The sequence below is a fragment of the Trichoderma harzianum genome, assembly GCF_003025095.1.
Source record: "Trichoderma harzianum CBS 226.95 unplaced genomic scaffold M431scaffold_4, whole genome shotgun sequence".
Taxonomy (NCBI): domain Eukaryota; kingdom Fungi; phylum Ascomycota; class Sordariomycetes; order Hypocreales; family Hypocreaceae; genus Trichoderma; species Trichoderma harzianum.
This window is the reverse complement of record NW_020209252.1, coordinates 1,760,636-1,787,302: the sequence shown is the minus strand read 5'-3', so window position 1 is coordinate 1,787,302 and position 26,667 is coordinate 1,760,636. Positions and strand designations below refer to the sequence as shown.

Genomic DNA, 26,667 nt, shown 5'->3' with positions numbered 1-26,667 from the left:
GCTCTTATGCTAGTATCCGTTTTCAAATCGGTGATATTATGGCTGCCCAAGTGCAAATATCGTATGTAGGACCCCTCTTCAATGTGCCATAGAGGAGGGGTGGTGACCGACCAACTTTGTAAATACAAAGACCCAAGCAAGGCCAAGAGACTTAGCAATCACACGTGCAAAAATCTGCTTTCAATCATAAACAGGGTTTTTATTCCATCTAATTAATGGGACCTCTCCAGGGCTCTCCATCACAGACGACAAAAGAGAGGACAGTGTTGAGCACAGGGGATATCATAAGAAACGTCAGGTAAAAAAGAAAAAAAAAAGAACCAGTATTTTTTGCTAGCAAACAGAAGTGTCAAACGATAACAGATGCAGTCCCAGTCCCCCGTCTTGCGGTGGTGCATGGGCGAAATCTTCGTCTTCATTCGACCAGGTAAAACCGTCATCTCCCTTTCAGCTCAGTTGAGTTTCTACCAAGTATGTATGTGAAGCCAGACGACAATGAGAGGAAGGATGAAGAAAAAAAAAAGAAAAAAGGTTTTTGTTCGTGACCCAACGCCAAAATGCAGAATCTCTCTCTCTCACTCCCTTTGAATAAAAATCAAGCATCTTTTGTTCGCCTGTGTTGCCTGCATATAAAACCTAGTGAGTTATTATGGCACAAAGAGAAGCCCGCAGGCTCCGAACCGGCCGCCCAACTCCAACCATCAGCCATGCCGCTTGTCGTAAAGTGTATAGTTTAAACAGAATGTACCAGCTGAGAGGGTTCCCTCTGTCCCATTGGAACATCATTCAATTCACTTCAGTGGTCCCGGGGAGCAACAGACTCTTCGAGGTTAGCGTCAGGAGTCCAGTCGACGTCCTCATAGTGGCACCAGTGTCTGAGCACTCGAAGAGTTTCCGCCATCATTTCGTCAAGCGTATGGTGAAGCTGGCCCTGGGGACGCAGAGAATGATTCTCAATGTTATTGAGAGCCTCGCTCATCTGAGACTGGAGTCGGAATCGTGATCGCTCAAGCCGCACCCAATCTGGAGGTGGGAGAACTGGATTCTCCGTCGCCACATGGCATCGAATAAGCTCATTAATGGCCATAGCATTAAGGTTAAGAACCAAGACGTAGAGGGGGAGGAATCGACGAGTGTGCGCCTCTTGCCTCCTCATTTGGCCCTGGATAAATTCGAGCAGCGGGAACAGGCTGGACCATCCAGTCGGGTCACTCCTCTTATTGACCAATCCACGATAGATGTTTTGCGCCTGGAAGCCGGCCATAAAAGCCAGCAAACTTTCCACGCTAATCACGAAGCCTCTGTTCAGATCAGGCTCCCGCGAGCCGCCGGCACCACCTCTCATTGCTGTGTCAGCCTCGTGCTTAAGGCGGCGTCCAAGAGTAGAGAATCGGGCCTCTCTCTCTCGCATAGCTCTAGCTTCGGAGGTTTCCGGACGGCTTGCATCTTGACCATTGACCCTAGCGGCAGATGAGGCCGACGCGGATGGAGTAGCGTTGACGGTGTCCCCAGGAGTTTGGGCCAACGAGTTGCTAGAGCTGGCGCGCGACATGGTGGCGGCTCCCTTTTTGGATGGTGTAGTCGGAGCGGGCAAACGAGACGAGCTGGGAATCTCAGGGACCTTGGGTTTCTTTTGTGCAGTGCTTTCTGACGATGCCGCCGTGTCAGGGGCAACAGGCCGTTTCCGTGCGGGCGGAGGCTGGATAGAGTCTTCTGGCACAGTGGAATGCTCTTGGTTTTGTGCTTGCAACTCTTTGCGGGCTGCTGTGGATGATGACAGGGCTAGAATGCGTTTAAAGTCTCGCCGCAGTTTCTTGGGCACTTTAAGCTTGACAATGAGCGCCTTCCGTAATTTTTGCTGAAGAGGCTCGTCCTCGTCGTCAGAGTAATCAACCACCGGCTTCTTCTTCTTGGACGGCAGTGGTGGTTCCTTCTCTCTCTCATCTTTGCTCTTGAGGGGCTTGCCTTCCAACGGCTCCATCGATGCTTTCTTTCTAAGTTGCAAGGCGGCTTCCACTATCGGCGGCAAAGTTGGCGAGAGCAACGGCGGGATTCTTGCTGGTGACTTCTGTCTCTTGAGCTCTGATATGGACTCGGACTTTCTATGCTGTCGGTTAGGCGACTTGGTCCGTTCGCGAGAGTCGTCACGGGGTTTCTTCTTGTTTTGCTTCGCCAACGATCTGTCTTCGGCTTCGCGATCCTCAAAGGTCAGGTGGAGAGGGGATAGCAGGGGCGGCACAGTTGACCGTGATGCTTCGGCTTTGATGGGCGTGACCCGGTTGCTTCCCGAACCGGTAGGGCGGACGCCATTTAGGGAATCGCCTCGTGGACGATGTGCAGGTGAGGTGTTGTTGCGACTAGAGCCCACGGCACCCTTGAGAAGGGCTCTGCCATTGGGGAGAGAGGAGGAGTTGGCGCCGGAAGCAGACAGCCTGTCGTCCTTGTGCGACGGTGCATCCCTGGAAGCTGCCGAGGATGTTTTATCCTTGCGTTTCTGCGCGTCATCGCGGGAGTGCTGTACCCGGTCATCGACGTGCTTGGTGCTGTCCGGCTTGGATCGCTTCTGGGGTCGCGACTCGTCATCCGGGTCAGCCACGCGTTTCTTGGAATTGGGAGAGGGCGGTCGGGGCGGTAATGGGTGTTTGGTAGGAGGTTTAAGAGGTAATCTGGGTCAATGTTAGCTGCTGCTGATCGCTCAATGCTACCGTTGCTCCGATCTGTAGCGGAGCTGCAAGTACCCACCTCATGTCGGCGGCTTGTTCGCGACCCTGTCGCTGTTTGGCGTCGACGGGCGGATCTGATTCTCGCGGCCTGGGCCTGTCCATCTTCCTCGCTTCGGGGGCAGACTTTGATTCTGATGCGGATCTGGGGTCCGAGGTGGCCCCCGTGTTGGCTGACAGCTCGCCAGCGCGTTCGCTTTCCTTCTTCTTGGCGATTGATGGCTCTGGAGGCGACGTGGACGACGTGGCCCCCGTCTTCTTGTTCTTGTAGTCGCTCAGCGACAGCTTCTTCTTCTCGCCGCCCTTGGCCAGCGCGTTGACCTCGCGTGGGAGTGGTTTGGCCGGCTCCTCACGCATGTCATAGTCGGACTTTGTGAAGAGGACGCCGCGATCGGCTTCGGACAAGAGCGTCAGGTATTGCAGGCGGGGATGATGCCATTCCTCAAAGGAATTGCCGTCACCGTGGCTGGGGCGAAACCGCCATTCGGGGTGAAATGCTAGGTGATGGGGTCGTTCGGGCAGGATGCGCTGGCTGAGCACCTCGATCGTCTTCCGCGCCGCTTCCATCGTGCTTGGGCGTGATCATGCCGCAGGCACGAGTGAGCGGCGGAGCGCGACCGACGAGACGAGCGGCAGCGGGCGACAGAGAGCGCGACAATGGAGGCGGATTCGATGGTGATGCAGACGCAAGTGCCGCACGGCTGGGGGGCTGCAGCACAGAGGCAAAGGCGAGACAAAGAACTGCCCGGACAAAGGACAAGGCCAGCAGCAGAACAGGCGACGGTGGTTGGGGCGCTTCAGCAGCGCTCGGGGCTGCGGCCGCTGGTCTCTGAGATCTCGCACAAAGCGCTTTCTCTCGTGAGCAGTAGCGAATCGACTGAGCGCGACAGGCGGCCGAATCGCAGCAGGGCGAGATGCGGCAATGGATTGGATGTTCGTGGAGGGACGTGATGCAGATGCCCACGAGATGGTTTTTGGCGATCGGTACCAGGAAGAGCGGCCGGCGGTGGGTGGAGGCGCAAGTACCTTAACTCTCCGACTGGACTGGCGCTGCTCAGGCCACTCGAACTCAATGCTACCTAAAAGTGCTGGCGGGCGGGAAGAAGCTGGGCTCAACTGCCAACTGGTAGTGCTGATGCTGCTACTGGCGCTGCTACTGGTGCTGGCGCTGGTGCTCCCGGGGGAATTGGGGGGCCTGTGCGTAGGTTCAATTTTGTATGGACGGATACCCGACAGCGCTGTGCGAGCTCACTTGTCCGTCACTTCTGCTCCAGGGCTGCTTAAGGTTTGAGGCCCAGCGGTGCATGCACGCTATAATACGATACGCGCCGCCAAGCAGGGAAATTCCGCAGTGGCGTCGACAATTGTGATGTTGGTTGTGTTGATTCTTGAAAGTCACGTCACAACGCACGGAATACTGTATGAGCACAGTAGTAGTAGAAAGAAGGTCAAGGGAAGTGACTTGAGGCAAGGATTACGGCTATCGCTCTACTGGCTGACTTTGCACTCTACAGCGCATTGGTCCATTTCATTGGCTGATGGACTTTGATGTTGTTTCGGATGTGCTCTATACGATTTACGAGTAATAGTCCACCAGGGGAGCTCCTGATCTGATCTATCAACAACCGTGCTAGCTACTATATACTTTGGTCCTCAACTCCCCAAAGAGAACAAGCCACGGCTTTCTTTTTGCTCTATTTGGATGTTCCGCTTCAAAAACAGCACACAAGCTCGTCTTTTATGCTTGAACTTTAATAGACGGGGGCATGGGGCTGCATTGCTTGATATCGACGCAATAGCATCAAGTGACGGGTCCCGGGTGGATATCAAAATGGACCTCTTGTTAGCCTCATTGTTCACATTTGAAGGCCCTCCACTTTGTTTACTTTTTGTGGCCAAACTGAGAGTTATCACTGCGTCGGTTTGGACGTCAGATGCGCGTGAGGAAAGCATTGATCTTACCCTATTAAGTGGGATTCACATCTTCTCTGTCCACTTTCTCTTTGTCGAGATGTCGGGCAAACAATCTTTTCTGTCTGCTTTTCGTCACACAGCTCGTGTCACCCTTCTTTGTAATATTCTTGAGTGCCAATACGTATCTTTTCTGTTCATTAGTAGCGCAAGAATTTATTACATAGAGTAAGCCCGTAGAAAAGCAACGATAATATCTCTGTACACCATCAACCATAAATATCAAGCAGAAATAAATCACAAATGCAATTATGTTGATAAACTACATATGCCTACATATCGATCCGTTCCTTTGGTATTCCTTGTCCATACAAATCTCATACATCAAAGATCTCACTCAGTCCTCCAGATCGCCCTTGCGTGCAACCAGCCAAGCTGCCACCGCACCGGTAAAAAACCATCCTGACGGACCACACTCCGTACGACGTCAATGCGTTTCCCATTGCGCCAAGCGATCGAAGCAAACATTGTCCTTTTGAATCCTGGCCCCTTGTCTGAAAACCCAGATTGGCCAACCCCTTGGCCTAATCAATCCCGCTGTAAAGCATTCATTCAGCCGCCTGGAAACCCCCCAAAATTGCCAGACCTTTGTGCTCCCTAGTGCCATGCGAATCTCTCATCACCTTTTCGGCAGGAGATAAAAATAAAATAATGAAAGAAAGAATCATTGCGCGTCTATTTGGCGGCCATTAACCACCTTTACGTTACCACCGGGAAGCTTCCGCCTCTTGTTGCTTGCATTCTCCCAGGCCGCGAGGCGCGCCTCAATGCCGTTCAGCTGTTGCTTGAGAGCCACAATTTGCGGTGCTGTACCTGGACCTTCCGGAATCGTTTTGTTAATGTGAGATATGATGTTCCCGTAGAGGCCCGCGGTATTGAAGTTGGTCTGCCACGCGTTGAGAGATTGCACCTGTATGTACACACCTTCCATTTGTGATCTGAATTTATCCATGAGCATACTCGTTCGACGGTCGAGTTTCTCATCGAACCGACTCCCTTCCAGGGTATTCAGTTGGTTCTGATTGTTCACCTGCTCCCTTATCTCAGAGCAGTCCGCTTTTATTATGGCATGCTCTTTTTCAATCCCAGATACCTGGCGAGTAATATTGCCGAATTGTTCCTCCAGAGTCTCTCGCTTAAGACTCTCTTGCACAAGAAATGGTTGGAGCTTGCCCTGGATTTTTGCAATATTCTCCCTTATGTTTTTGTCAAGTTTATCCACTTCGGGTTTGATGACGTCCAATATCTTGTTATCGGGGACAGATGCCGACCTAATTGAACTGAGCTTTTCCACACGCTTCTTCATCTCCTCCCATTCTGCCGAGAAGTTGGATATAGTAGATTCCAGCTTATCAAGTCGTGTAGCTGCATCTTTCTGCGGTTTGTTTTCCGTAATGAGTTTGGAATGATCGCATAGTTGTTCCTCCAGCCGCTTGATTATTGTAGAATGGTCGTTCACGCGAGCCTCATGCTTGCTGAACTTGTCATCTTGGGAGAGTGAAAGCTGTTGCAGCTGCTGAGCGAGCTGTGCCTTGTTTATTGACGATTCCGAGAGTCGTCGTTGTTCTGAGAGTGCCTCTCTAAGGCTGTCTTCCAGCCTCAACACCTGATCCTTAATCACAGTAAGCTGCTTAGGGTCTACCAATGACTTGATCAGTAGCTTCTGATCTGCTTCCGCCCTGTCAAGTCTGGCCACCGCTATTGCTACCCTTTTTTGAAGTCCAGAGTTCTTTTCTCTTTGTTCAGACAGGGTTTTTTCGAGCTCAGCAATTTTCTTTTCGTAATTTGCTTGTTCAGACAAACTCTTTTCGAGATCTGCGATTCTATCTTTGTTTCGTACTTGCTCGGACAGACTCTTCTCGAGTTCAGCGATTCTGTCTTTGTTTCGTATTTCTCCAGACAGACTCTTTTCGAGTTCTGTGATTCTGTCTTTGTTGCGAACTGCCTCAGACAGACTCTTTTCAAGCGCTGCGATTCTGTCCTTGTTCTTGGCTTCGTTGAGCAGACTCTTTTCGAGCGCTGCAATTCGGTCTTTGTTTCCAACTTCCGCAGACAGACTCTTTTCGAGTGCTGCAATTCTGTCCTTGTTCTTGGCTTCGTTAGACAGACTTTGTTCAAGAGCTGCAATTCTGTCCTTATTCTTGGCTTCGTCTGCCAAAGCATTCTCGAGCGCTGCGATTTTGGCCTTGTGTTCCCGGTTGATGGATTCTTTCATTTCTGCGATTCGCTTCTCGTTTTCTTGTATCAGTGTCTCCCTGAGAGAGGTTGCTCTGTCTTCACCCTCTTGGGCCAGCGTCTTCTGAAGCGCGTGTAGCTTTTGTTCGTTTTCTTGAGCCAACGCCTCCTTGAGTTTGGCCATTTGCGATCCGACCAGCTCCTTGATGAATTGCTGCGACTCTGCGACCTCTTTCTTGAACGATTCCTCCATCTCCTTTTTCATGGTGGTTTGGATGGTGTTGATTTTGGCCTCCGATGCCTCTCTCTCCTCCGAAGCGTTTGATCCATCAGAGCTCTTGCCCCAAGCTTCTGAAATGTGCCGTATGAGTGGCTGCATAGCTGATGCGATTTGTTCGTCAAGTTCTCCCACGTGTTTGTCAGCCCTCTTCATGTCGTCGAGATTCTGCTTCTGTTGAGCAGCAATAAACTCCGGAGAGCTGCCGTAGTCTGATGGATGGTAATGACTGTGCGCTTGACTTTGAATTGCCCTATTGTGAGACTTTTTGGCCTCGCTTTTGAGTTTGCACCAGAAAAATCTGTCAAAAATAAGATCTAGCACTGGTTTGAAGGAGATGCCCGACACATGGTTGGTGAGTGGCTTGGATAACTGGCTCGAAGGATGCTGTTTGGGGGTGTCGGGATGGCGTTGTCTATGTGAGACTGTACGAAAATGTCGTTAGTAGGTTCACAGTCTGTGCTCAGCAAGGATTTCTCGAGCAAATGGCTTCTGGGGTGGCACTACCTAACGTCGTTGGGCTGGATCCTTCAAGATGATCGCGTTGGTCAACAGGACTCCGTTCATCAGGTCGATCGACAGTGCGAATGCGCTTAGCATTCGGTGCGGTATCACCTGATGATCGTTGACCATCTCCTTGGATCGAGTCTCGCTTGATACTGCGACCCTGCCCAAAGGTATTATGGAAGCCTTGCTGCGAAGGCCGCCGAGGAGGATCCTGACCCATGATGGCGATGGCGTAGGATGTGGACAATGACGGCGATCAGATAGATTGTACGAGAGAATCTTTGATACTCTGGGAGCGAAGGATTCAGTTTACTACCGAATCACCGATGATCATCTTCTTCCAACTCATCCAGCGAGCTTTGGAAAACCCTCCAGATGAGACAGATGTCACAGAGCATCAAATATGATGAACTAGTAAGTAGGCCCCGAAATAATATCCGCAGAATCAAGGCAGAATGCTATCAGGAAAGGCGTTTGTTTGGTTTGGTTGATAGACACAGTGCTGTTGGGCCGAGTATCGTGAAAACAATAAATAAAGGACGAGGCAGGTTGGCAGAGAAAGGTGGATGTGGTGGGTGTGCGGGTTGGCGGGTCAGGGCACTCTTTTGTTTGAACGAGTGTTGGTGAGAGTTGCAATGTCGGGTTGTAAAAAGCAATTATAGTCTTAGGGAACTAAGGCACTAATAAATATCCATAGACGAGCCTGCCGCTTTCTTAAAGACCTGCTGTGCTAGGGGGGGTTTCTTTTGTTTACAGAGCGCCTACTGCTAATGGATATGTAGGTCTAGCATTTTCACGGTGGACTCCATGCCGCTGCATGCATCCAATCTGAATGTAATTTGATGTCGGGTGATGTACCTCGTTAGCTATCAGCTGCAGGTATTAGGGGGAGAAGCTGCTAGAAGAGACCTAAACAAATATTTTCCCTTCCACCTGAACAAAGAGCTGCGAATAGGAACCATTTCCGTGCATACAACTACATCAACTATCTGAGCACAGATAGCAAACAAAAACCCGGGTTGCAGGGATTAGATTATAAGAACCGCAGTGAGGTGGCTTTTAACTAATGTTATGGGGTGGGGATTTGATGCTGCAAGAACAGGGTTGCGGTTGGTCAGATGGCAGCCAACAAACAGGCAATTTCAGCAAACAAAGCAAATATGAGGGGGGGGGGAGAGTCAATCGATATTAGAGACAGAGGTCGGTCAGGCTGCGGTGTGCAGGATTGGTGCCTAGCATGAGCGAGCCGTGCATAAGGAGAGCATAGGCCATGCATAAGTTCATTACTCAGACATTTATAGAAAATACATGTAATAAAAGACAAAGAGTGACATTCATTGGTTTCACAATCGTTCTTTGATATTCCCCAAGATACCATTAACAAACATCCTGGTGTAGTTTGTAGTTTGTAGTTCAGGCGATTACCGCTTTAACATCCGCCCCTTGTCTCCCCGATCACCCTCTAGCCTCAGCTCGATCAAACTGCCCCACTGCCCGTCCACTGTATTTTGACACTACCAGCCTCTGTTTAGCTGTTCTAGCCAACTAAACCGCAACTAAACCCGCCTAACGTGTAAGCGCCAGACGCGCGCTTCTCCGGAACCGTAATTTTTCCTGCGCTGAGAAAATGGGACAGAGCTCAAGCAGCCATTCCAATTCGCCGTGCTGCTTTGTTTGAAGCAGGCAAGCATCTAATCCTTCGCTATCAATCCTGTCGTGACCCAACTGCTGCGCCAACGACATCATCATTCTTCACAATGGCTGCTGTAAGTTTGCTTTTCTTTCTGTCTAATGCATTGTTTGTTCTTCGACTAATTCCCCACCGTGAACCAGCCCATAGTGACCGTTTCCGAGTCCAAGGACCTTCGCGGTCTGAACCTGATCGCCGCGCATTCTCACATCCGTGGACTCGGCGTCGATGCCACGAGTCTCGAGCCCAGAGCCGCGTCTCAAGGCCTTGTTGGCCAGGAGAAGGCTCGAAAGGCCGCGGCAGTTATCCTTCAGATGATCAAAGAGGGCAAGATTGCTGGTCGCGCCGTCCTGATTGCCGGTCCCCCAAGGTAGGTCGAGCGCCGCATTCTTCCATCTTTTTTTTTCCCTTCTCTTATTGGCATTTTTCTTACACCTATCAAACAATAGCACGGGAAAAACTGCCATTGCTACCGGACTGGCACAGTCACTCGGCGCCGACGTCCCCTTCACGACTCTCGCGTCCTCCGAAATCTTCTCCCTCGAAATGTCAAAAACCGAGGCTCTCACCCAAGCCTTCCGCAAATCAATCGGCGTCCGCATCAAGGAGGAGAGCGAGATTATGGAGGGAGAGGTTGTCGAGATCCAGATCGACCGAAGCGTCACCGGCAGTGCCAAGCAGGGCAAGCTGACCATCAAGACTACCGATATGGAGGCTGTGTACGACATGGGCGCAAAGATGATTGATGCCATGACCAAGGAGCGCGTCATGGCTGGTGATATTATTTCCATTGACAAGTCTTCTGGAAAGATTACCAAGCTCGGCCGATCATACGCTCGATCTCGCGATTACGATGCCATGGGCGTCGATACCAAATTTTTGCAATGCCCCGACGGAGAGCTGCAAAGGCGCAAGGAGGTGGTTCACACAGTGACGCTGCACGAAATCGATGTCATCAACTCGCGAACACAGGGCTTCCTGGCTCTCTTCTCTGGCGACACCGGTGAGATTCGCAGCGAGATTCGCGACCAGATCAACACCAAGGTTGGGGAGTGGAAAGAGGAAGGCAAGGCCGAGATCGTTCCCGGCGTGCTCTTCATTGACGAGGTGCACATGCTCGACATTGAGTGCTTCTCTTACATCAACCGGGCCCTGGAGGATGATTTGGCGCCAGTCGTCATCATGGCCAGCAACCGAGGCCAGTCTCGTATTCGAGGCACTGACTACAAGAGCCCACACGGCCTGCCCCTCGATTTCTTGGATCGCGTTGTCATCATCAACACTCATCCTTACAACCCCGAAGAAATCCAACAGATCCTGTCCATTCGAGCGCAGGAGGAGGAGATTGACGTTTCAGCAGACGCCCTGGCTCTGCTTACCAAGATTGGCCTGGAAGCCGGTCTTCGATACGCCAGCAACCTCATCACCACATCGCAGCTGGTCTCAGCAAAGAGAAAATCCAAGCAGGTTGGCATTGATGACGTCAAGCGATGCTTCCAGCTCTTCTACGACCCCGCCAGAAGTATCGAGTTTGTTAACAAATCCGAGAAACGCTTGATTGGCAACGATGGCGGCGTCGACTTGTCGGTCCAGAACGGTGGCACCAATACTGCTGCCGCCGCTGCCGGCTCCGAGACCATGGACTTGAGCTAGATTTAGAGGAAAGGTGCTGAAAGGGATTTTCAGATGGCTGGCGTTTTTTTGGGCAAATCGTGAGATGAAAACAAAGATGGGGGGAGGGAACGTAATGGATTCTGTATGTACCATAAAGCAATATTCGGGCGCACGAGGGTCACTGCAGAGAGACCTCTTTGATTAGTTTTTGCAATAAACAAGTAACATGACATTGAACAAGTAGTATGACACTGAACAAGTAGCAGGACAATGCTTTCTGTAGGTTGTGCTAATCTAAACCTCCGGCATTTCAACTTCGCTGTAGCCTATCCAGGTCGACTTCAACTTCAAAGAGTTGGATAGCACGATCAATCCAACTACCAGCGTGGTCAAATGCCAGGGCTCCCTTCAAAATCGCCGTTCCAGCAAGCTTGACGGTAGTAGCTTCACAATCCCCTGTTAAGGTAATGTCGCAATAATCAGGCAAAATATTAAAGTGACCCTCCAATGAAGCCAGAAGCGTTTCGTCTTTTTTCAACGAGAACTTGCAGTATCCGAAAGGCAAATCAACCGGATTCGAACTCGATACTCTGAATGTGAGTGTAAGTGCCTGGTCAGCGACCTGGCAGTCTACTTTCGAAATAGTAACGCTCGATATGTCGTTTAGATCTATAGCCACCGAGAGATTATGGCCATTCTCGTCTTTGTCCACTGCGGCAGTGATAAGCGTTTGGCCTTCTCCCTGACGGATGATTTCTGACTTGGGCATCAAGCGTTCCATAAAAGCCTTGAATCCTATCATATCCCGAATTTTCACCCCCTGGAAACGGATATATTCTTTATTGTCCTCGTCGGGAATGATGTATGTTTTGCGACGAGTTTTTTCGCCAATAAGGCGTCGAGGGTAGAAGAGGGAGACTGTCACATTGCTGATCCAGCCAATGTCGAGTTCCGGGTCGATGATGGCGCTGATTTCGAGATCAAAAGATCTGTGGTAGGAATAAGTATTTTTCAAGGGGAGTGTAAGGAAGCAGTAGCGGATGCGAGGGGTGAGTAGCTAGACGGCCATACCTCATGGAAGGATTGGTGAAATGAAGCTTGTCAATCATCATTTCCGCCATGGCCGCAAGATCTTCCAAATGTATCCCGTAGAGAGTTGAAGCGATAACAGGTTTGCGACGTCTGGAAGTCGAAGATCAAGATCTGGAGTATACTCCAAAACTCACGCGATGGATTTAAATGTCTGAAGCATTCACAGGCTGACACAACTGTTACTTCCCGAGGAAGAGTGTTTCAAGAGGGAAAGAAGTAGGCTGCAGTGAATTACGAAGGGAAAGTACAGGTATATAGCTTGCTTGGCAGTTGCCACGACACTTCCGCAAGTTGCTTGACCTCCGTCTGAGCTTCCTCGTACTGGCGTCTGCAAATAAAACTGATATCATTCAATTTGAGCTGTTAGAGCTACCAAAACTGCATAACCTGAGCTCTTCTTTGCGTCCGTAAGCCACCATCTCTCAAGTAGCTGTTCAAAACTGTCATTCTCCTCCATCGCCGATTTTTTGGTTGACAAGAGGGCATCAGCTGGGTTGTCAAGCCAAGTTAATAAACGACCGTTTGGTCCAGATTGACATCTATTTTGAACTCTCGGAGAGCATGGATGAGCCACGTTTTCTTCAAGTCATTGGCTTTCAGATGGTATCCAGCCAAAGTTGCATTTCCGAAAAGCTCTTTCCGCGAAAACGAATCAATTTCCCCTTCCAACTCATAAGTTGTTTCGCCGGTCTCAATATTGAAGTCTCCGGCCAAAATAGCCAAGTCAACCCCATTCTTCTGAAGCCGAAATTCAGCTTCATCGAAGTATATTTCCACAGTGGCCGCGTTCGTCATCGAGAAATTGATCTTAAGTATGTGGCCAGAGAGCGCCACACTGAGTTCAGTCGTTTCGAGACCCCCAATGCCACACAAATCTATGGCAATTGTGAGACTATGGCCTTTATCAACGACCTCCAGCTTGCCGGTCAATGCGGTTTTATCGAGTCGACATCCGTTCCATGGTTTGGGCATTATATCCCGAACAAAACTCTTGAACGCAGTCATATCCTGAATCTCAAACTCCTCCATCTGCAGAACGAGTGCGTCATTAGTAATCGAGGAATTGATCATTCTATTTTCGAGAGTCATTCTTCCCAGAAGAGTTTGGCCATAGAGAAGAAGGACCGTTGCAGAACTGATCCAGCCAACATCAACTCCAGGTCCGATCGTAGCACCGACTTGGACTGCTGCGGATCTATAGTGTGTAAGTATCCAAGAAATACAGAAAGTATAAATAAAAATGCAAACCTGAAAGATCTAGCAGTCAGATAGAGTTCATAAATCTCCACAACCCACTCCAGTGCCGGTATGTTGTTCATGTTGACTGAAGTATTGGACGAATACGAGAAGTCGTGTGTAATCTGCGCAAGCGAGATATTTCGAGATAGACTCTGCTGATGTTTCAAGAAGCTTCAAATTTCTAATACTGATGAATGAAGAAGAGAGGTAAAAAGTATGACTTCTCTAGCTACGCACATGAGACACAGATATCATTGAGCATCAACATTTTTGTATGTCTATCTGCTCTTGGAGAAGATATAAAAGAAGAGAAGAAGGGAGGAATTGTGTTTGAATTCGCGAACAGAGTTTAAATAGCCCTCTCGGGGCAAATAGCAGCAGATCTCACCAGCTGGCAGCATACCAAACAGCTGGTAGCACTCCATAGATCGATCTCTGCATCTACCACGAACTCGTGTGTTCTGAGAGCAAATATAACATCATGCGTCTTCTCTTTGTATCCCATGAGACGCCCATATATGATTACACTCCACGAGATGTATGTTATAACGCCATGCGATATCTAATTCAGGGGCTAGCAAAATCTTTATGTTGACGTAGACAATTAGGTCGTAAGTTTTTGGTCCACGCCAAATAGGAGAGAGATCGGTTGAAGCATCTCCAAGTGATCAGCCACACATCAAGGAAGTAGCTGTTCAGCGCCATAGACTGTGACTCAGCATCAGTGATACTATCAGATGATGGATCAATATAGTTACAATAGTAGCAGAAAGCATCTAATACATTTGCTCCGCATCTTGTTAATATACCTGAACTTTATGTAGTCACTTGGGTGTTGGATAGCGAACTTGAGGTTCCACATAGTGACTCTCTGCATCAAGGCAGCACAGTGACAAGAATGAGCTCCTCTAAATCTATTTGCTTTTAGAAGGACATGGCTTTCATTATGAGGAGGAGCATGCAGAAACTAAGGCGGCGTTAAGCCAGCCTGCAGACGTGGCCTGTCAGCTGTTATGCAAATGCTGTATAATTTCGCCTCGTAATTCACTCAAGCGAGCTTCTTTCTCTTCTTTTCATCCTTCTCTTTTGATGAGCGGCATCGCTGAAGTGAATGCCGATGCGAAAAAGTACTTAAGTCTGCACACTCGACGAACCAGAAGCTATCTCGATCATCATCCTCTCGCATTCATATTGCAAACCCAGCCTCTCTCGAACCATCTGAGCAGCCTGCGGCGAGAATCATGCCTAAAGCTGAAAGTTCCAGCGATGCTTCCGATCAGGAAGATATCACTGACATGCTTGAGACGGGAGGAGAATTATATATTGCCCGCTTTTTCATTTCAAGCCAAGACTCTAGGTGAGTTTGTTCGTTGGCTGGTTCAACAATTACAAAATCACTGATTTGGGCCTCAGATCGTTGCGTCTGGATGTAGAAGGCACCCTCTGTGCTGGATTCGACATCGGTTGGGTCAGCACCGTCCGAGTTCGTCTTTACTATCGCAACATTCTTGTTGGAGAGATTACCAGTCCGGACACGCAAATGATACCCGACAGTGACAATTATGTGATAACCAAGTGGAGAATCGATGAGGAACCTATTATGCATATCAAGAGCATGGTGGGATTCAAGAATTTCTTCTGCGACATCATGCCTAAGGAGAATGCCAATAACGAGCTGGACGTCCGTAAACAGGCCACTGCTGCCCTTAGAGTTTCTCCAAGTGGCCATCGGTTGACAATGTCCATTAATTTGGCGAACATGCCTAGGATGACAACCACTATAAAGAGAATCCGAATCTTCGGCGAAAAGATCAAGATCACCATGATACTCACAAATCCAAGCCCGGTTACGCTTCATGCTGAGGTCGACAGTGAATTTGTCCTCAAAAAGGGTGAAGATACTGTTGGACATTTAGCCGCACTCTTTGAAATTATTCCTGGAGAAAATGAATGCGTTTTGGCAGGAAACATCAGCCCCAATGTGTCAGGAATGGTAACTTTAAAAGGCTCATCTTACGAGGACTCCGACGAGAGCTGGCAACAATATGTCATTACGCTATTTGAAATCAATATTAATATGGATGAGGCTGTTGTCTGTGTTGAAGCCGACGAGAGCGAAGACGAGTAGGTGCAGATTCTCATCATCAGATTCTTCTTCCTATGAGGTCAGATCTTCGTTTTGGGCTTGACAAGTTCCAGAATGCGTAGAGGCAGGCTCAGCAGTTTGCGCATTTGATGGCTGCAAATGCACTAGATAGGATGTCAAGCCAGTATGCTGGATGGCACCCCTCGTTAGATATAGCATAATTGCATGAAGATAGTACATCGATCTTCTAAATTGCTTCATGACATCACTTTGCACAATGACCCCGAGTAATTGGAACAAGGAAGGATATCAATTGAGCCAATCCATCTCCTCCATCAACCTCATGCAAAACCGCGCAGACACTCCCGGCAAGACCAGCCAAGCATCCCGCTCTCCAGAATTTTTTCTTCACTCGTCATGTTTCAAATGGTCCCCTCTTCACCAGGTGCACGTTCTCACATGTTAGGCATAAAGGAAAATTATCTCGTTGATGGCAAACATTGACCCTGATGCAAATGATTTCCGAGGATCTAACCTCCAAGAACTCCCACGATATCCCCCCTCACTTCCCATTTCTTCATGAGTGGACTCATGGTGAGGATTGCCTCACGTTTTTTAGACTACATGCCGTTGTCTTATTGCGCCATGCATCATAAGATTTGTTAACCCCGAAAGAGACAGATTCGTTTAGGAAGGAGGAGCAGCACCACGTCCACGGCCAAAGCCACCACGGCTGTAGGAGAAGAAAAGTTAGCAAAACATCCCCAACCATTGAACCGATGATGAATTCGGGCGGCCGTAGCAAAAGAAACCCATTCATATCATCTCGGAAAGAGAAAGGGGAGGAGAATTCTCACAATTGAGGAGCAAACTCGCCGGGAGCACCACCCTCCTTGCCCTCGCCAGCATCCCTCCTTCGGTATCCACCCTCACGGTCACCACGGTCGCCGCCACGTCCACGGCCGAAAGGTCGTCGCTCACGCTCGCCCTCGCCGAGCATGCCACGGGGAGGAGCGTGTGATCGCTGCTGCTTGATGTGAGTAGCAGGAACGATCTCGGCAGGCAGGTGAAGCCATTCCCGGAGGTAGTCGAGACCCTCGGGGGTCAGGGTGTAGTAGTAGTATTGCCAAGAGAACTGAGTCTTGACATAGCCGCGGGAGTTGAGGGACTGAGCAGCCTTGATGACGAACAGGTTCTTGGTGTCAATATCGGGGTGCTTGGGGAGGTTGAAGTCCTTCTGCGCGACGAGGACACCCTCGCGGAAGAGGTACTAATACCAGACAATTGTCAGTGACACCTGGGACTTGATTTCAATTCATCGAGCTCGCGCTCGCGGTTTCGTAGACATCGTCGAAAAATACCTCGTGAATCTTCTTGCGGTCGGCCTTGGGAATCAACATCGTGGCGGTTTGCTGCTCGGAGGGTCGATGTTGGAAAGTTGACGGTTTTTCGGGAACAGGCGTACAACCAAAAGATCTCGAATTGGATAACTTTTGTGGGCGGAAGCCCTACATGAAATTCCACCCTAGCGAAGTGGGGAGGTCGCGAAAGTGTGCGTTGTGGCTGGTAATCACGTGTAGATAAGCGATGCTCTGATAATGACTGCTAGCGCCTCCCGGTACTGTGGCGCAGCTCGCGACCTCACATGACAAACTTTCCGCCCGTCCTTTCGCCGCCAACTCCCCAAACCTTATGATCGTGGCTCTGCTGCGTCGCAACGCATCTCTTATCGCTTTGCCCGGCCAACGACAAACTTTCAGGCTTGCAAGTCGACGTCTTAAGTGCGGCGTCTGTTCTGTCAACAACTAACTCTTCCACATCATCCATCCGCGCTCTTCACTCTTCGCAGCTCTTCTCTGAAACGATCGCATCACCACATCTATAACAAACCATTCATCACAATGGCGGAACATCTCAACGTCCTCATCTCGACCTTCAATGGTCTCGGTCTGCCACCAACTTTGGTCTTGCGCGCATCTCCGACTACTACAGTCACATCCCTGCGGGAGCAGATCGATGACAAGCTGCCTGCCGGTGCCACCGAAGCCAAGTTCATCATCACAACACTCTCAAATCGACTGCTACCCCAAGTATCAGAGGCACCCCTTTCAACGTACCTGACATCAGACGAGGATGATTTCCTCTCTCTACGCCTCGCCATTCCCCTATGCGGTGGAAAGGGTGGTTTCGGATCTCAGCTCCGAGCTGCCGGTGGTCGCATGTCATCGCGCAAGAAGCAGAAGCAAGACGATGGCGGCTCAAGCCGAAACCTGGATGGAAGACGAATCCGCACTATCAACGAGGCCAAGGCTCTCGCCGAGTATCTCGCTATCAAACCAGAGATGGAGAAGAAGGAAAAGGAGAAACGACGTCAACGATGGGAAGAAATTGTTGACCATGCAGAGAGGAGAGAGGCAGAAATCAAGTCCGGCGGTAGGGGCAAGTTGGACGGCCAGTGGGTTGAAGACAAAGAAGAAAGCAACGAGCGAACTCGTGAAGCCGTGCTGGCTGCGATGAAGTCTGGAAACTACAAAGACAACCTCCTCAGCTCATCTCATGACTCCGCATCCACTGAGCAAAGCAATAGCAAATCTGCAAGCGAAGGAGAAGATTCGGAGAGCTCTAAGGAGTCACCCCCTCCAACAGAGGCTGCTGGTCCATCAAAGGCCAAGCCGAGAACATTCTTCGGCTTTGACGAGGACGATGAATTCATGAGTTCTGAGTCGGAGAATGAGGATGAAAAGAAATCTTCATAATGGGATTGGACCGCGATTTTGATTTTGAATTTCTTTCTATTTTCCTTCAAAAAGCAATGAAAGGTGTTTTGGTCATTGGGTGCATTTGGGAAAGGAATAACATCTTCGAGTTTGATACGATACCAATATAGCTAATGTGTATATGGAGCATTTCTTTGAGTGATTCTTGTAATCTTGGTGATGTATGCGTGATGTACGTCATACTCAGCTATAGGTGCATGAACAGAAGCAATTGGTCACGAGGTAATAGTCAAGAATTAAGCCTGTTTGCTTGTGATTGACTACTACTACATTTTCCTGCAGCTCATGCGCCGCCTGGCTGCTTAATCTATGTGAACACCCTTGCTTATGTACCCCGCCACGTCAAATATGGAATTTAAGCATCGAGCTTCACAGGGAAGTTACCAGACTCTGTTTGAGACCAAATATCAGCTTTAGTTGCGAATAAATCGACCAAGTGAAACATACCGCGCTGCTCGTCCCATCGCTGGTACCATCCAGAGGGGCACAGTGATCGGTAGGCCAACCAGAACTACACAATGGTTCAGTATACTCAGATGCGCGCATAAGCTACAGCTCCTTCCAGTCCTCGTACCTGACGGCAAGGCGCAAAGTCCTCTCCCTTGGCGAGGATGCACTTGTGGTAGTCGACGTAGTTTTGCCAGCAGTGCTTGGTCTGGTTCACGTTGGGGAAACGGGCATCAGTGCCTGCGCGAGCACTCGAGTTAGCGACATGTGTGCATATATAACGAAAGGTATATCTGCGAAGCGGGTCCTCCGGCGACGGGCAAAGCTCAAGCTATTCCAAGCTGCGGGTAAGTAGCTCGCAGTCGATGGGCAATGCATTGATCAAGCTGCCCGAGCCGGTCGGTCGTTCGTTCACGTAGAAGGAGCGCCTGTGTTGGGCAATCTCACCAGCTGCAAAAACGCCGTTGTTAGCCTCGGATGCACTCGAGAGATCAGACCACTTTTTTGGGAGAGGGGATATTTTATCTCGGGCGAACAGCCGTACCAGTGACAAACTTGAAGGGCTTGGTGACAAGCTCCTGGCCTTCCTCGTCGGACATGATGAATGATTCGGGTTCGGCGACGGTGCGGGCGATGTGCGGGCGACAATTGGAGCGAATTCGAGGAGGAGGAATTGCGGGTGGGAGATTTCGCTATGCGTCGAATGTTGGCAGCTAGAGGTTCCGAATCAGATGTTCCGGATTGAAAATGTGTGCCTCAGGCGCTCATCGGGCCAATGGGGCCACTCGGTGGGCGCAAGTGGGCCATTTGCTGATGTGGGAATTGCACCAGCCCATGAGAGACTCTTTGAAACCAAACAATTCCTCTTCCATCAAGCAGCAATTCTTGCGCCCGCCCTGAAGCTCTCTCGGTTGAACCCTCTCCGCTCATCACAATGCGTCCTACTCTTGCTCTTCGGGCCTTCCGCCCTACGGCCCGCATGATGCGACCCGTCCCCGTAAGTGCAGGCCATCCTGAAGCTCCCGATTGGAGAGATCCCGGCTAACCTCGCGGCTATAACAGAAGGAGGACCAGGCCGGTATGTGACGGCATTGATGCTCGCCGAGCAGCTCGGCAAACCAGCAGCGACAGTTATTGACAAGTTTACACAAGGCCACACCGTCTCCCAGCGCCTCCGCAAGCTCAAGCAGATCCCTGCCGAGCTGTACCCCCTCTGTACGAAAAGACTCATCCCAGTCCCGCGGCCAATTCAATGATGCGAATATTCTAACATGAGCAAACTCACTTAGTCGTCGTCGTCGGTTTCGCTCTGGGCGCCGCTGCCTACTCCACCACCCGCAAGTTCTTCGTCGACAAGAACCTGCGACTCGCCCGACAGGGTGCCGCTCATCGCGCCGCTCAGAGCTCCGATGGACACGGCGGCGAGCACTAAATCTGTCACAAGTTTCGAGAAGCAAAAGCCGTCGGTGGGATAATCTTTTGACATGCAGCAGCTTGGGACATGAGATGGGGGAATTAAGATCTGTATATGTCGAGAAGCATTAGGGCGGAGTGCCGAGGAGAAACACAGCTTGCATGTTGTTCCAAAACTTCGGATCCCCATTCATGTAAAAAGGAATACAGTATGCCATGATATGGTCCTTCCAAAAACACCGTCGCTATGCAAAAAATAATTCAAGTACTCCGTAAACCCATTGCAATCATCCCTTGATCCAACCGGCAGTCCCCTTGTTGAGCATTACTCTGGCTTGGGGCCCGCAACATCCAGCCCCTCGAGACCTTGCATGGGATCCGATGCTGGTTCCTCCAAGTTTGCCTCATTTGTGACATCATCTTCCCCTGCATGCTCAGCGAGCCAGCTCTCCTATACAAAGACAAACATTAATACCAAATCACAAAAGGTCTAAATCGTAATAACTCAGAAACGTACCTGTTCCCAAATCGCCTTTTTACTGCCCAATCCCTCATCAGCACTCTTCGGCGCCCTCGCCTGTGACACCTTGATCACCCTGCCAAAGAACTCGGACTGGTCCATGTTGTCGATGGCCTCCTTCGCATCCGCACTGTCCTCGTACTCGACGTACGCAAAACCTTTGTGAGGATCCGTAGAGTTTGGCGCGTCTGATTTGGGGAGCTGCACCTCGACGATATCGCCGAATGGGATGAAGGCGTCGAAAACGTGGGTGTTGGTGACGACGGGTGAGAGACCGCCGACGTAGACAGTCGCTTTCCAGCGAGCAGAGTCGGTCATTTTGTCAATTGGGGGTTGGAGGTTATAATATGAAGAGTGAATGAAAAGGGGACAGGCCGATGTGCCTCTATTAGAGAGTTTTGGCGTTTGTATGTGGTGAGTGTGAGCGTCTCAAAAGTTGGACAAGCTCGTGAACGAAGTGAGGATAGCTGTTGTGCCGAGGTTTCGCCGCTGAGATATTGCTGTATGGATGGGGGGAAAGAGTGGCAAAAGCTTGGGGAGCTGTTGATATTGTTACCATTAGAGTAAATAGATGGAATTTCTTTTCAAGTCTTTTGCCTTGTTCTAAAATATTTGTATCTGCAATCTTGAAATGCCGTGTTATGGATGCCTTGAAAGTTCCCATCCAATGCAAAGCACCAGCATCTAATTCAGCTCCACTACTCCGTACCTTGCAGGTGCATTTTGACGACTGCCGTACCCTGCAATGAATATCCGAAATACTATTTCAAGAGGAACACACGATATCTTCTGGTCAATCACTTTCATAAATAATGTTAACTATGTAATTGTTTTCTATTTTGATACGAGTCAACTAGAGCTAGATAAAAAAGAATTTGGATGGGGTTGCGAAGTGACAAACATCGACTCAGTAAATTTGCAAACCGACCGAACACTGAGCGGAGAGAGATATAAGTGCAGGTAATTTACACGAAGAATTCAAGCTGAACATCAGTCAAAGTAGCCTTTCAACCCAAATCCTATAGCCGCCCAAATACCCGCGCCCACAGCAAACATAGCAGTCCTTTATCATCACATCAAATCAGCACATTAGATCATTCACCCACAACCTCTCTCTATAGAACCAACTTACTCAGCCCTTTTCTTCCCCTTCCACACAATATAAACATCCGCCGCACAGATAATCATCGAACTCAGTATAACCGTCCCCATCGCGTCCGTGTGTCCAGCACGATGCAGCGCAAACAACGTAGTCGCCATAGTAAGATCGCGAGTACCAACTAACAAGCCCACAAGGCTGGAGCTAGCACCGCTATCTTTGGGCTTCCCATCACTCGTCGACGATGGCTCAAGGCTAAACAGCTCAGCAGTGCGCTTCTTGTCGAACAAAGCGCTCGAGCCAAGGATCGCGAAAGTAGCCGCGACGCTAAGCCCGAGAGAATTCCAGGTGGACGTAGAGATGAGAGGCATCTTGAAGGCGATTTACAGGGTTAATGGTGTTTGCGGGGGAGTTGGATCAAGTTGATTGACAGCTAGGAAGCATTCAAGATTAAGCCTTGCTCTTATACTGTCTAGTAGGATGGCAACGCCACAGACTAACTTCTTGGCCGGTTCATGGCACCTTTTCATGCCCAGAGAGCTTCTCCAAATTCCGGAGGGCGAATCAAAGGAGGGGAATTTTCCCGATACAGACAGCTATGCGAGTTCAGCTGACTTTGCGGGGCGTAATCATTTGACTTCAACGTGTGTATTTGGATAGATGGCGAGACGGAATTGTACCGAAGTCGGCCGTAACCAACCACTGCGCATTTGACTCGGATCATTTAGCTATAGTAGCAGATACTCTAAGAACTGGGCATATATTGCCTATCAAGGTAAATGCCTGTAATCGGTAGTAGCAAATAAACGGCTTTCCTTCGCATCCAATTTCGATTCTTCAACTTCACGCAGTCGCTAAATGCTGGATAACCAACTTGGGGTAGTGAATAGCTATTGCCTTTATGTGTAATCTAACTAATCGTGCCGCCCGCGGTTTTTAATCAATGCCTTGCATAACATCGTGCCGCCAATAAAGCGTATCAAATAAAACACCACAACTCTCCATGTACAGACAATATTATTGACTTATCAAGGAGTTGCCTTGCTCATGCTGATAAGTCGCTTAACTCCAACCTGTAAATAGATATTAGTAAACATGTACCTGGACAATCGTTTTCTTAAAGTCATTCAACTTACCATCCAGTTACCACATTCTTCAGTCTTGTCCCGATTAATCTCCATCTGCAGCCTTTGAGCCGTAGCGTAATCCTTGGTTTGAATGGCGACGGCTAGTTGTGATAGCTGCTCAATTGTTGACGGCTGGACAAGCTCCTCATTGTTCAGGTGATCGAACAAAATGTTCAGACGCTTATGCGTATCCTTGACCTGAGGGGCAAATGTGGGAGGTGCCTTGGATGCTACCCGCTGCATGTCTTGGCTCAGAATATCCACGAGCGCCTGAGCGTGAGCTGGGATGTGCGACCGATCACCGGGAGGGTACTTTGCTGCTGGCGGTGGTGCGGTCTGCTGCGGCGGAGGAGGAGCAGAAGCCGTCGAAGGCGGAGGACCGGGTCGACCCATCGGAGGAGGTCCTGTTGGCGGTGGCTGACTGGCCGGTACCTGTCCAGGCGCGGGAGCATACGGGGATGGGGCATATGGACTGGGTGCTGCCGGTTGCTGTTGAGCTGGTGGCGCATAGGGGTTTGCAGGCGGCGGAGGCCTGCTTCCCGGGCCGGGAGGTGGCGGCACAGAGCCGGAATACTGGCCCGGCTGCTGCTGAGATGGCGCTGGCGCGTACCTGTTGGAAACCGGGGGTCCGGCAGGAGGAGCGTTATAAGGCGAAGCTGTGCGTGGCATAACCGGAGGAGCCGCATGCGTTGGGATAGCTCCGGCTATGGGGGTTGGCGGGGCATATTGGTTGGCCGCCGCGGAAGAGGTTCGAGGTGGTCCAGTTACCGGCGGTCCGGCCAATGGGGACTGCACTCGAGGAGGAGCTGGTCCCTTGGGTGGTGGAGGAGGACTAGCCCTAGCACCGAGCCCATAAGGTGAAGTTGCTGATGGAGGAGGGGGAGGTAGCCCTTGGCCCTGTTGAGCTCCGAAGGGTGATGCAATGGGTGTTACGCTGGGCGTCGACCTTCGCGGCGCAGCCTTCGTCACCATAGGGACATCGTTCCAGTTCTCCATATTCTTGGCCTTTGATGGTGGAGGGCCTGCTGATGGTGTCGTGTTCCTCGGGGGCCCGCTGATAGGTGGTGGTGCAATTGGAGCTCCGGTAAATCCAAACTGATTCTGAGGCTGGTAGCCTTGGGGCTGGTATCCCTGGGGTTGATAGCCTTGTGGTTGATAGGGGTTAACTGGTGGTCTGTACTGTTGAGCTGTAGAGACCGATGGTGAGGTCTGTTGCAGTCCACCATATGGGTTCACGGGAGCTTGAATAGGAGCAGGATGGGGAGGCTGGTAGCCCACCACAGATGGCTGCTTTCCTGCGGAAGGGATTGATGGCGTTCGGCGAGCTGCTGAAACCGGTGCAGCGGCAGGCTTCTTTTGCGTCGCCAGCTTCACTCGGCTCCTGGTTAGCTCGGCAGCCGGATAAGTGGCGGGCAGCAAATCCAGATATTTCTGAGCAACTTCCAATTTACCCTGGCCAGAGAGGATCTCTGCGTATTCAGTGTACTTGTCATATAGAGTTGCCAGCTTCCAATCGGCTGTCTGTGCCAACTCTTTGTCCTGGAATTTGGCGACGTGGCGGAAGACGGTCACCTTTTCGATGAAGCTCTGCAGAGACCGAGTGTGCACTGAGAAGGTAGAACCGCCAGATTCTTCCTTCACTCCAGCTTGCTCTGATTCATTAAGCTCATCCACCCAGATGGCAACAACCTTCTCGAGTTTTGAACCCACAAGGTAACAGAACGAGGCGTCCTTGCGCTGGCCCTGCTCGTTGATCCGGTCTCCCAGAGCCTCACAAAGATCTGGAAATTCAGTTGGATCCGAGAAAGTGCAGACAATGGCCATGGTCTCCTTCCAATTCTCAAGATCTGCATTGTATACGATATCCCATAAGTTCTTTTCAACAACGGAGCTGATGAGACGCAGGTAGCTGGGGGTATCACTCTTGCGAGAGAGATAGGTAGATTGAACCCTTTCGACAAGTTCTTGACCACCACAGTTGGCAATGAGGAAGGCATCTGCAATACGATTCTCCTTTAAGCAGATATCGGTGGCCTTGGCAAAGTTGCCGAGCATCAGAGCTCTTGTGATGTCTTTCTCGACAGACGTGTCGCCATCGCTGAAGAGGTGGAAAGGCTTATCAGTCTTGGCACCCTTGTTGGCTGTCAGACCAGAAAGGAAATCATCGCCATCGCCCTCGCCCTCGCCAAACATGTTGGACAGGCGTCTGGACTTGCCCTCTGCGTCTACAGGTTCCTCCTCTTTGGTGGCCGCCTCCGTCTCCTGTCCCTCAGGTGCATCAGTCGACGCTCCGTTTGTTAGGTCGTCTTGTTTGAAGCCAAGATGCTCGACAATCTTGGAACGAGGATTTTCGCCGACTAGCGTCTCGATAACCGTCCAGTCTGCCTTCTCCTCGTCGGTCTGGGCTTCGTCTTTCTTCTCTTGGCAAAGGGTGGCCACATCATTGGAGTTAAGAGCCTCTTGGAATTTTTCGATGGCGGAGGAGACATCTGAATCTGCAGAAAACTGTGAGATTGCCAACTTGGACGAGCGCTCTTGGCCAGGCTGCGTTGAAGCCCTAAAAATAACAAGTTTACCACCAAAGCCAAACGAAGCACCGATAGGTCGCTCAAACCACTTCGGTGCCTTGGCCAATGACCAAGAAGCTCCCTGAGGCTGGGTCTGGGCAGCCCTGAAGAACTCTTCATCATCCAGGGGCTTTTCGTTGACAGCTTGCGACTTATCGGGGTTTGTGTTTTGAAGCGTTTGAATAGTGATTTTGCCGTCGAAACTTGCGGTGGCTGAGAGGTTGGGGTTGTGAGGGTGGAATCGTGTCTGGAAGGTCCAGTTGGTAACCTCGGGCAATTCACCATAGCGCTCTGCCGTGTTTGGGTTCCACACAATCGTCTTGTTGTCCTTGCCAGATGAAAGTAGCAGGTCAGGATCCTGTTGGCACCACGACAGTGACAAGACACCCTGTTCGTGTCCCTGGAGAGTTTTTTCTGGGGCATTAGAGTTGCGCAAGTTCCATAAGAAAATGACGGGAGTGTTGTCATCAGCGGTTGCCGTGAGCAGCTTCGTTGAGTTGGTTGGGTCCCAAGCGATGGCGCTGACCGCTTTGCGGTTATTGTTCAGGGTCAAGGATGCCTTCTTCGTCTTCAGATCCCAGACCGTCACGAAGCCACCAGGCCCTCCAGTGGCGAGAATGTGAGAAACTTTGCGGTTCCATGCCAAGCAATCGATGTCATCGGATCGAGCCGCTGCGTTTCCTAGGCGGAAGGGGTTTTCGATGTCGCCGATGTCGTAGATGAACAACTCGCCCTTGGCGCCAGCAGTAGCCAAGAGCTGGGGCTTCAGGGGGCTAAACTGGATTGCCTTGATAGCACCGGTGTGCTTCGTCGTCTTGGAGATGGAGGCATCGGAAGCTCCAGTCTCGAGCTTCTCGGCGTCCCATAGTTCGAGGGTGCCGTTTTCCAGAGCACCTGCAATGATGCCCTTGGGATGGTCGGCGTCGGCAGGTCCCCAGGCAATATCATAGAACCTAACAACCTTGGTCTCAGTGACAGGGCCCAACAAGGAGGGGCGAATGCCAAGATCCTACCTGGATTCTGTGGTGATGCTGACAACGGGCTGGAGTTCGATGCCCTGGTCTTGGTTGTCGAGTGAAAGATCCCATATTTCTAGCTTGCTCTCGTCAGAGAAATCGGCGTCGACGGCACCAGCTTTTGTTCCGGTGACGACTAGGGGCTTTCCAGACCCGGGCGACCACGCAAAGGTGGCCGTCCGGGGAATATCTCGTAGGCGCACCATGGCGGCGGGGTTGCGGACGGAAGCAGAACTCGAAGAGGCGAATTGGAAAGGAAAAGGGAGATGGATGCCCAATCAAAGGCCTTGATGCAGCATTGATGGCCGGACTTGTACAGCTCCCAGAATT

The 26,667-nt window shown here is 50.5% G+C and overlaps 13 protein-coding genes across 13 annotated transcripts; 4 read left to right on the top strand and 9 right to left on the bottom strand.

Annotated features, from left to right (window-relative positions):
* Positions 1-796: 796 nt before the first annotated feature.
* M431DRAFT_550993 (hypothetical protein) lies at positions 797-3,521 on the bottom strand (the record flags this gene model as incomplete). The annotated part of the gene is made up of 2 exons (XM_024921328.1): positions 2,848-3,521; positions 797-2,666 (listed from the first exon to the last, which is right to left on the bottom strand). Exons 1-2 carry the CDS (start codon positions 3,285-3,287, stop codon positions 797-799), a joined length of 2,310 nt encoding a protein of 769 aa, XP_024776509.1. The 5' UTR covers positions 3,288-3,521.
* A 1,834-nt stretch (positions 3,522-5,355) lies between these two features.
* Positions 5,356-7,870, bottom strand: M431DRAFT_80131 (hypothetical protein; the record flags this gene model as incomplete). Its single annotated transcript, XM_024922906.1, has 3 exons — positions 5,356-6,281; positions 6,801-7,568; positions 7,651-7,870. 3 exons carry the CDS (start codon positions 7,868-7,870, stop codon positions 5,356-5,358), a joined length of 1,914 nt encoding a protein of 637 aa, XP_024776508.1.
* Positions 7,871-9,407: 1,537 nt separating this feature from the next.
* M431DRAFT_3940 (hypothetical protein) lies at positions 9,408-10,993 on the top strand (the record flags this gene model as incomplete). Its single annotated transcript, XM_024914816.1, has 3 exons — positions 9,408-9,416; positions 9,484-9,710; positions 9,790-10,993. 3 exons carry the CDS (start codon positions 9,408-9,410, stop codon positions 10,991-10,993), a joined length of 1,440 nt encoding a protein of 479 aa, XP_024776507.1.
* A 271-nt stretch (positions 10,994-11,264) lies between these two features.
* On the bottom strand, positions 11,265-12,075 carry M431DRAFT_3939 (hypothetical protein; the record flags this gene model as incomplete). Its single annotated transcript, XM_024914815.1, has 2 exons — positions 11,265-11,943; positions 12,026-12,075. 2 exons carry the CDS (start codon positions 12,073-12,075, stop codon positions 11,265-11,267), a joined length of 729 nt encoding a protein of 242 aa, XP_024776506.1.
* Positions 12,076-12,553: 478 nt separating this feature from the next.
* On the bottom strand, positions 12,554-13,365 carry M431DRAFT_3938 (hypothetical protein; the record flags this gene model as incomplete). The annotated part of the gene is made up of 2 exons (XM_024914814.1): positions 12,554-13,241; positions 13,295-13,365. The coding sequence occupies 2 exons, from the start codon at positions 13,363-13,365 to the stop codon at positions 12,554-12,556; spliced, it is 759 nt and encodes a 252-aa protein (XP_024776505.1).
* A 1,161-nt stretch (positions 13,366-14,526) lies between these two features.
* M431DRAFT_81902 (hypothetical protein) lies at positions 14,527-15,413 on the top strand (the record flags this gene model as incomplete). The annotated part of the gene is made up of 2 exons (XM_024923094.1): positions 14,527-14,642; positions 14,699-15,413. The coding sequence occupies 2 exons, from the start codon at positions 14,527-14,529 to the stop codon at positions 15,411-15,413; spliced, it is 831 nt and encodes a 276-aa protein (XP_024776504.1).
* Positions 15,414-16,058: 645 nt separating this feature from the next.
* Positions 16,059-16,771, bottom strand: M431DRAFT_493299 (hypothetical protein; the record flags this gene model as incomplete). The annotated part of the gene is made up of 3 exons (XM_024917098.1): positions 16,059-16,104; positions 16,229-16,641; positions 16,733-16,771. The coding sequence occupies 3 exons, from the start codon at positions 16,769-16,771 to the stop codon at positions 16,059-16,061; spliced, it is 498 nt and encodes a 165-aa protein (XP_024776503.1).
* A 336-nt stretch (positions 16,772-17,107) lies between these two features.
* On the top strand, positions 17,108-18,127 carry M431DRAFT_112181 (hypothetical protein; the record flags this gene model as incomplete). The annotated part of the gene is made up of 1 exon (XM_024911821.1): positions 17,108-18,127. The coding sequence occupies exon 1, from the start codon at positions 17,273-17,275 to the stop codon at positions 18,125-18,127; it is 855 nt and encodes a 284-aa protein (XP_024776502.1). The 5' UTR covers positions 17,108-17,272.
* Positions 18,128-18,416: 289 nt separating this feature from the next.
* On the bottom strand, positions 18,417-19,330 carry M431DRAFT_387037 (hypothetical protein). Its single transcript, XM_024914760.1, has 5 exons — positions 19,140-19,330; positions 19,043-19,045; positions 18,723-18,835; positions 18,596-18,659; positions 18,417-18,538 (listed from the first exon to the last, which is right to left on the bottom strand). The coding sequence occupies exons 1-5, from the start codon at positions 19,192-19,194 to the stop codon at positions 18,504-18,506; spliced, it is 270 nt and encodes an 89-aa protein (XP_024776501.1). The 5' UTR covers positions 19,195-19,330; the 3' UTR covers positions 18,417-18,503.
* A 199-nt stretch (positions 19,331-19,529) lies between these two features.
* M431DRAFT_79910 (hypothetical protein) lies at positions 19,530-20,027 on the top strand (the record flags this gene model as incomplete). Its single annotated transcript, XM_024922878.1, has 4 exons — positions 19,530-19,592; positions 19,658-19,673; positions 19,748-19,810; positions 19,885-20,027. The coding sequence occupies 4 exons, from the start codon at positions 19,530-19,532 to the stop codon at positions 20,025-20,027; spliced, it is 285 nt and encodes a 94-aa protein (XP_024776500.1).
* A 306-nt stretch (positions 20,028-20,333) lies between these two features.
* On the bottom strand, positions 20,334-20,846 carry M431DRAFT_3932 (hypothetical protein; the record flags this gene model as incomplete). The annotated part of the gene is made up of 2 exons (XM_024914812.1): positions 20,334-20,459; positions 20,526-20,846. The coding sequence occupies 2 exons, from the start codon at positions 20,844-20,846 to the stop codon at positions 20,334-20,336; spliced, it is 447 nt and encodes a 148-aa protein (XP_024776499.1).
* Positions 20,847-21,518: 672 nt separating this feature from the next.
* On the bottom strand, positions 21,519-21,998 carry M431DRAFT_81917 (hypothetical protein; the record flags this gene model as incomplete). Its single annotated transcript, XM_024923099.1, has 2 exons — positions 21,519-21,591; positions 21,661-21,998. 2 exons carry the CDS (start codon positions 21,996-21,998, stop codon positions 21,519-21,521), a joined length of 411 nt encoding a protein of 136 aa, XP_024776498.1.
* Positions 21,999-22,655: 657 nt separating this feature from the next.
* Positions 22,656-26,543, bottom strand: M431DRAFT_79895 (hypothetical protein; the record flags this gene model as incomplete). The annotated part of the gene is made up of 3 exons (XM_024922876.1): positions 22,656-22,700; positions 22,764-26,274; positions 26,335-26,543. The coding sequence occupies 3 exons, from the start codon at positions 26,541-26,543 to the stop codon at positions 22,656-22,658; spliced, it is 3,765 nt and encodes a 1,254-aa protein (XP_024776497.1).
* Positions 26,544-26,667: the final 124 nt, after the last annotated feature.

Excerpts from the sequence above, each read along its gene's own strand:
- M431DRAFT_387037 (XM_024914760.1), bottom strand. The coding sequence starts at position 19,194 with ATGTCCGACGAGGAAGGCCAGGAGCTTGTCACCAAGCCCTTCAAGTTT. Across the intron at positions 18,660-18,722 it reads ACTTTGCGCCTTGCCGTCAG|TTCTGGTTGGCCTACCGATC; the intron begins GTACGAGGACTG and ends ACCATTGTGTAG. Across the intron at positions 18,539-18,595 it reads GCGATGGGACGAGCAGCGCG|AGTCTGGTAACTTCCCTGTG; the intron begins GTATGTTTCACT and ends GGTCTCAAACAG.